Here is a 7,651-nt window from a genome sequence, read left to right as displayed (position 1 = left end):
TCGCTCTGTTGCCTAGGCTGGAGTGCAGTGGCCGGATCTCAGCTCACGGCAAGCTCCGCCTCCTGGGTTCACGCCATTCTCCTGCCTCAGCCTCCCGAGTAGCTGGGACTACAGGCGCTCGCCACCTCGCCCGGCTAGTTTTTTTTTTGTATTTTTTCAGTAGAGACGGGGTTTCACTGTGTTAGCCAGGATGGTCTTGATCTCCTGACCTCGTGATCCACCCGTCTCGACCTCCCAAAGTGCTGGGATTACAGGCTTGAGCCACCGCGCCCGGCCTCAAAGGATTCTTAGCAAGGTGATTTTACTTTTGTGCAGAGGGGTGCTTTTTCTTGGCCAGTAGCCATGAGAGCACACCTGAACAAAGGGGTGCGAGAGCCTTTCTTCCTGACGCAAGTCCTGCCCCTGTACGCTTTTCCCACTGGCTGGGGTTGAGCCGCACAATCTAAACCAGTCTCGGTTGGTTAGACATTGGAACTTTTTTTAGATAAGGTGGGCAGATAAGGAGGAGAGAGGAAAGGGGAAGGGGTGTTTGTAACGAGCTAGAGAGCTGGTTTTTTTTTTTTTTTTTTTTTTTAAAGAAAAAAAAGGAATGAGCTGGTATTGATAACACCTGGTACTGTGGTGTGTTTGCACATGTAACAAAGGAAGGAAGAAAAAAGGGAAAAGGGGTGGGGGTGTACTGTGAATTAAAGAAGAAAGGATTGATCAGGCTATTTGAAGAGAAACCTCCTCATATCCCACATTCCCCACCTTTTGGATATGAGTGCTTTTTCGCATCTCTGGTTCCAGGGAATGCCAGCGTCCTGCTGAGCCGCCCTCTGTCTTGCAGTGTCACGAAGCTGCCGTGTCCATCTACTGTAGCATGCACAAGCGGAGCCTCTCCCACTGGGCCCTGGTCTCCGTGCTGTCCTTGCTGGCCTGCTGCCTCGTCTACTCACTGACGGGTAAGGCCCTTCCCAGGCACCCTTGCAGAGGGTGGGGAGTGACAGCAGAAAAGGGAGTAACGGTGAGAATCTCTCTAGAGAGTTTACCACGCGCCAGGCCCGATACTCCACGTTTTGAGCCCCTGGGCTCATTTAATCCTTAGTGTCCATGGGAAAAGCCCCCATTTCATAGATGAGGGAGCTGAGGCTCAGAGGGCCTCCAGAACTTGTTCAGGGTTTCACAGTTAGATGTGCAAAGCTGAGACCTGAACTCCAGCCTAGTCATCTCCACAGCCCCTGCTCTTACACACCACACCCCAGCCCTGCTGCCTGCTGTTCAAAGGACATTGACTGCTGTCGGTCATTACATTGTAACATCTGGGTGGTGGTTTACAAAACGTTTGCGGGTACAGTGGACTCAGGTGCTCACAAACTGTGTGTGGGAGGCAGAGGGTCTTTAAAGGTGAGGAAAGTGTGGCTCGGAGAGGGGCTGTGACACCCGAGGTCATGCAGTGGGTCGGAAGCACAGACCCAGGTCCCTGGCACGGCTGGCTTCTGGTTGGCCCCTTCACTCCAGTCTTTTTTTCATTCACATCGTATCCTCCAATCTAGGAAGCTCTTGGGCTGCAGTGGGTCTGTCAAGCAGACTTGGGCTCCTGTGTGCTATGGTTTGAATATTTATCCTCTTTAAAACTCACGTTGAAATTTAATCCCTGATGTAGCATTGAGAGGTGGGGCCTTCAAGAGGGGATTGGGGCATGAGGCCTCTGCCCTCATGAACAGATGAATCTATTCATGGATTAATGGATTAATAGGTTATCATGGGAGTGGGGCTGGTGGCTTTGTAAGAAGAGGAAGAGAGACCTGGGCTCACATGCTCAGCCTCCTCGCCATGTGACACCCTGCGTGCCACTTCAGGGCTCTGCAAAGTCCTCCCCAGCAAGAAGGCTCTCACCAGATGCAGTCTCTTGATCTTGGACTTCTCAACCTCCATAACTGTAAAAATATAAAATTCCTTTCTTTATAAATTACTCAGTTTCAGGCATTCTGTTGTAACCAACAAAAAATAGACTAAGACAGAAAATTGGTAGAAAGAGTTGATGATTGACTACCTGGAACGTGGAAGTGGCTTTGGAGCTGGGCAATGAGTGTAGGCTGGAAGAATTCAGAGGAGCAGGCTAGAAAAAGCCTAGATTCTGGTGAGGGCTTAGAGACAAGATTAGGGAACATTTGGAACTTTTTAGATGCTGTAGCTAGTTATGGGAATATGGATAGTAAAGGCTATTCTGAGGAGGTTTCAGACGGAACCAAGGAACAAGGGTTTGGAAGCTGGAGTAAAGGCCAAAGCTGTTAGAAACTGGTAAATAACTTGGCTGAGCCGTGTGCATGCCCGAGGGCTTTGTGGAAGGCTGAACTTGAACGGGATGAACTGGCCGGGTGCTGCGACTTACGCTTGTCATCCCAGCACTTTGGAAGGCCGAGGCAGGTGGATCACTTGAGGTCAGGATTTTGAGATCAACCTGTCCAACATGGTAAAACCCCATTTCTATGAAAAATACAAAAAATTAGTTGGGCATGGTGGCGGGCACCTGTAATCCCAGCTACTGGGGAAGTTGAGGCGGGAGAATCACTTGAACCTGGGAGGTGGAGGTTGCAGTGAGCCAAGATCGTGCCACTCCACTCCAGCCTGGGCAACGAGAGGGAGACTCGGTCTCCCCCGGCAAAAAACGAACTAGGGTACCTGGCAGAAGAGATATCAAGTAGCAGAGCATTCAGGAGGCTGCATGGCTATTCTTAGCTGCTCACGTTATGCTGGGACAGGGGAAAAATGACTTGAAGATGGAACTGATCATCAAAAGAGAAGCAAAGCAGCAAGATCTGGAACTCTTTCAGCCTGGCCGTGTAGAGTGCAGCATGGGTTCTGGATAGGAAATGAAGGTTATGGCCCTGAGACCTTTGCTAAGGAGATTAGTACAGAGAAAAAGGATTATCTAGGGAATGGAAGAAAGACCCTGAAGGCATTTCAGAGATCTTAGAGGCTGCCCCTCCCATCACAGGCTCAGGGGCCTCCAGGGCAGGATGGTTTTGGGGACAGACCCAGGGTGCCTCCACAGGCTATCCTAGGTGCCCTCATGTCTCTGCTCCCTGGACCCTGGCACAGGGTTCCTCGTTGCACCAGCCTTGGCTCAAGTGGCCCCTGGTCTGGCTCGTGCCGCAGCCCCAGAAGGTATAAGTGGTAAACCTTGGCAGGATCCATGTGGTGCTAATTCTGCAGACAGAGCTACAGAAGCTTGGCAGCCTCTGCCCAGATTTCAAAAGATGTTGTTCAGGCCAGGTGTGGTGGCTCATGCCTGTAATCCCAGGATTTTGGGAGGCTGAGGTGAGAGGACTGCTTGAGGCCAGGAATTCAAGACCAGCCTGGCCAATGTAGTGAGACCCTGTCTCTACAAAGATTTTTTTAAAATTAGCAGAACATGGTGGTGTGAGCCTGTAGTTCGAGCTACTCAGGAGGCTGAGGCGGGAGGATCACTTGAGCCCTGGAGGTCAAGGCTGGAATGAGCTGTGATTGTGCCACTGCCTTGCAGCCTGGGTGACCGGGCAAGACCCTGTCTCAAAACAAAACAAAAAGGATGTTGTGGAAAGCGTAGGGGTCCAGGCAGAGACTTGTCACAGCCACAGAGCCACTCTACAGAGCCCCCATGAGGGCAGTGCCAAGTGGAAATGCAAGTTGGTGCTACTGTAGAGCATCTGTGCCAGAGCAATGCCTAGTGGAGTTGTGAGAGTGGGACCGCCGCTGGGGCTACAAACCGCGAAGTTAGCAGCAATGTGCAACACTTGCCTGCAAAAGCTTCAGGCATCAAGCGGCAACCCCTGTGAACAGACACGTGGGCTGTACCTGGCAAAGCCGTAGGAGTGGAGTTGCCCTAGTGTGTCCAGGGGGTGGCACATGGTGTCAAAACAGATGATCCTCCAGCTTGAAGCTTGAGCGTCTGCCCTGCTGGGTTTCAGACTTGCTTGGAGCCTTTACCCCTTTCCTTTGGCCTTGGTCTCTGTTCTGGGATGAGAATCTTTCTTTTGCCTGCACTGCCATTGTGTCCTGGAAGTAGATTGCTTTTGATTTCACAGGCTCACAGACCAGATACTGGAGTTTGGACCTCTGAGTTGGTGCTGGAGCAAATGAAGACTTTGGGGCCATGCGGTTGGAATAACTATGGGGTATTTATCTGTGAGGAGGATATGAGTTTTGGGGACCAGGGGCAGAATGCTGTGGTTTGATTCTTTGTCCCCTCCAAAACTCATGTTGAAATTTAATTGCCAGTATGGCAGTATCAAGAGGTGAGGCCTTTAAGAAGCTGTGGAGTCACGAGGGTGCCGCTCTCATGAACAGATGAATCCGTTTGTGGTGAAGGGTTGAAGGACGCGCCATCTGCCAGTATGCCAAACTGGTACATTGATTATTTTGGGTTAAAAATATCGCAGGCCAGGCATGGTGGCTCATGCTTGTAATCCCAGCACTGTGGGAGGCTGAGGCAGGTGGATCACAAGGTCAGGAGATCAAGACCATCCTAGCTGACACAGTGAAACGGTGTTTCTCCTAAAGATACAAAAATTTAGCCGAGCATGGTGACACGTGCCTGTAATCCCGGCTGCTCAGAAGGCTGAGGCAGGAGAATCGCTTGAACGTGGGTTGTGGAGGTTGCAGTGAGTCGAGATTGTGCCACTGCAATCCAGCCTGGATGACAGAGTGAGACTCCATCTCAAAAAAAAAAAAAAAAATTTATATATATATACACACACACATATATATACATATATACACGTATACCTATATACACATATAAGAGAAATCGTAGTTTCAGAAAGAGCTAGCTGACTTGACTCTGCAGGAATCAAACCATGAAAATTCCTCTGGGAGGGGCCACTTCCCCATACCAGCGTGAGAAAATAGTCGTCATCACTGAAAGGGGGATTTCTGGCTGCAATGGACCTGAATAAATCCACTTACTGAACTAGCCCTTAGCTTCTGCTAGTTTTATACCCACCCCATGTATCTCCTAGTGACACCCCTAGAAATTCACTGCCCCTGACCAGATCCCCTTTGGCCTGTTATTCCTTGTCAGATTTATTCTTTGTCTAAAAAGTATAAAAGCATCTCATTTTGGCCGCTTCTTCAGACATCACTCTGTTAAGAGCCCATGTACATGGGAAATTAATAAGATCTGTAGGCTTTTCTCCCGTTGATCTGATTGTCTCACTGGTGTCGATTTTAGTTTCTAGGTCCAGCCGAAGAGCTCACGTAAGAGGCAGGCATGGGGCAGGGGCTTAATGGATTAATGGGTGAATGGACTGATGGGTTATCGTGGACATGGCACTGGTGGCTTTATAAGAAGAGGAAATGAAGGCTGAGTCAGAGCTCACCCTCCTTGCTGTGCAATGCCCTGTGCCACCTCGGAACTCTGAAGACAATCCGCATTGGCAAGAAGGCCTTCCCAGTGTGGTCACTCAGTCTTGGACTTCTCAGCCTTCGTAACTATAGGAAGTAAATGTATTTTCTTTATGAGATGCCCAGTTTCAGGTATTCTGTTGTAAGCAACAGAAAATGGGCTAAGATACCGTGGTTACCCAGGAAACTTGCTGGGTGACTCCCTCCCCAGCAGAGGAGGTCCCATCGGTCTGTAGTCCCTGGGTGAGACTCTCATTCAGTGTCACCTCCACATGTTCTCACTGCCAGGGCCATGGGACCTCTCAGAAAGGGCTTGCAAAGAGGTGAAAGGGACATGGCTGTTAGAGGTAGATGTCTCAGGACAGGGCAGGCAGCCCGGGGTGATGGAAGCAGCATCACTCTGTTGGGGCAAAGGGACTGGCGCTGTAGTCCTCAGTCCACGAAAACTAGCTGTGTGATTCTAGGCATTCGTTGACGCCCTGGCTCTTGATTTTCCCCATTTGGAAATGTGTGCACAGCTAGCTGCTTTCTTTAGATGTCGTAGGAGTGAGATGGACAGGGCATGGGAGGTGTGTTTGTATTTTTCAGAGTATTCTGTGCGTCTAGTCAACATACGTGCTATGGGTAAGCTCTGTGCACCAGCTCTGTGAGCGATTTGAAAGAAGGACAAGTGGCGGATTTGTCTGCAGGAGTTTGGAATCCGTGGAGCAGAGTCATGTATAGGCTTAGGACAGGAAAGCTTTGGGCTATCCCTTCCAGAACCTTCCATCAGCTCCTAAGGAAAATCTTAGGTGGTAAAGCCAGGCACTATCCGTCTGTTGGTGGGGGCGAGGGGCAGCATTTTCCTAATCTACTCTCTGGCTTCCGTCCTTTCCCACCTTCAGGGGTTTATGGCTTCCTGACCTTTGGGACAGAAGTTTCTGCTGACATCTTGATGTCCTACCCAGGCAATGACACGGTCATCATTGTGGCCCGGGTCCTTTTTGCTGTCTCCATCGTAACTGTCTACCCCATCGTGCTCTTCCTGGGGAGGTGAGGCCTGGCTCAGTGAAGGGGGGGGCACCGTTCAGCATGGTCTGCTGACGTGTGCTGTGACTGAGCATGTGCCAGGTGTGGGTTACATGGCTGTGGGACTACCATCGTCTCCAGTTGCAGAGAGGAGGAAGCAGGCACAGAGGATTTAGGTAGTTTGCCCAAAGTCAGCCTGTGAGTGTGTGTCACAGCCAGGACTGGAACTCGAACCACGTGCTTTATCCCCTGTCCCCTGGGCTGCCTGATGGTGGCCGAGCCCCTGAGGGTTGGCAAGATCTCCTGGGAATTAACGCCTGACTGTGGCACAGGAGCCCTGGCAGGTGGGGGGGGACTCCTGGAGGACTGGGGGAGCAGCTGGCAGGTGGAGGCTGGTGCCCCTGGGATGCCCGTTGTCTGTGTTGGGTGTGGCCTCCAGGTCGGTGATGCAGGACTTCTGGAGGAGAAGCTGCTTGCGGGAATGGGGGCCCAGGGCCCTGGCTGACCCCTCAGGGCTGTGGGTCCGGATGCCGCTGACTGTCCTGTGGGTCACCGTGACGCTCTCCATGGTGCTGTTTATGCCCGACCTCAGCGAGATCGTCAGCATCATCGGAGGCATCAGTTCCTTCTTCATCTTCATTTTCCCAGGTGAGGCCCCTGCTTTCCAGGCTTTCTGCCCACTCGTTCTTCCCTGCTTATCTCTGTGGGGGCTCCCTGTGTTGGAGGTCAAGGTTCTGGAAGGTGGGAGCCACATATGGGTAGATTAAGGCCCCACGTAGGTGCCCTGTTTATTGAGCCAGGCACAGGGCTTGGGCTTTACATACCTTCCCTCACTCATTGAACATCTAGTAGCTCCTGATATGGTTTGGCTGTGTTCCCACCCAAGTCTCACCTTGCACTGTGATAATCCCCATCTGTGAAGGGCAGGGCAAGGTGGAGATAGTTGAATCATGGGGGTGGTTCCACCCCTTCTGTTCTCGTGGTAGTGAATAAGTCTCATGAGATCCGATGGTTTTATAAATGGGACTTCCCCCACACAAGCTCTCTTGCCTGCCACCATGTAAGACGTGACTTTGCTCCTTATTCGCCTTTTGCCATGATTGTGAGGCCTCCCCGGCCATGTGGAACTGTGAGTCCATTAAACCTCTTTCCTTTATAAACTACCTAGCCTCTGGCCGGGCACAGTGGCTCACACCTGTAATCCCAGCACTTTGGGAGGTTGAGACAGGCAGATCACCTGAGCTCAGGAGTTCGAGACCAGCCTGACCAACATGGA

At 51.2% G+C, this 7,651-nt stretch overlaps 1 protein-coding gene across 1 annotated transcript in view; it reads left to right on the top strand.

Moving 5' to 3' along the window:
- Nucleotides 1–7,142, top strand: part of SLC38A8 (solute carrier family 38 member 8) — a 26,182-nt gene extending 19,040 nt beyond the window's left edge. Inside the window, exons 6-8 of the mRNA XM_026447273.1 lie at nucleotides 830–944; nucleotides 6,252–6,399; nucleotides 6,815–7,142. Of these exons, the coding sequence (XP_026303058.1) occupies nucleotides 830–944; nucleotides 6,252–6,399; nucleotides 6,815–7,142 (591 nt within the window). The remainder of the gene's footprint in view (nucleotides 1–829; nucleotides 945–6,251; nucleotides 6,400–6,814) is intronic.
- The last annotated feature ends 509 nt before the right edge of the window (nucleotides 7,143–7,651 follow it).

Source organism: Piliocolobus tephrosceles, chromosome 17, assembly GCF_002776525.5.
Source record: "Piliocolobus tephrosceles isolate RC106 chromosome 17, ASM277652v3, whole genome shotgun sequence".
In the NCBI taxonomy this organism is placed as follows: Eukaryota; Metazoa; Chordata; class Mammalia; order Primates; family Cercopithecidae; genus Piliocolobus; species Piliocolobus tephrosceles.
The sequence above is the reverse complement of the archived record's forward strand: the minus strand, read 5'-3'. Positions and strand labels throughout refer to the sequence as shown.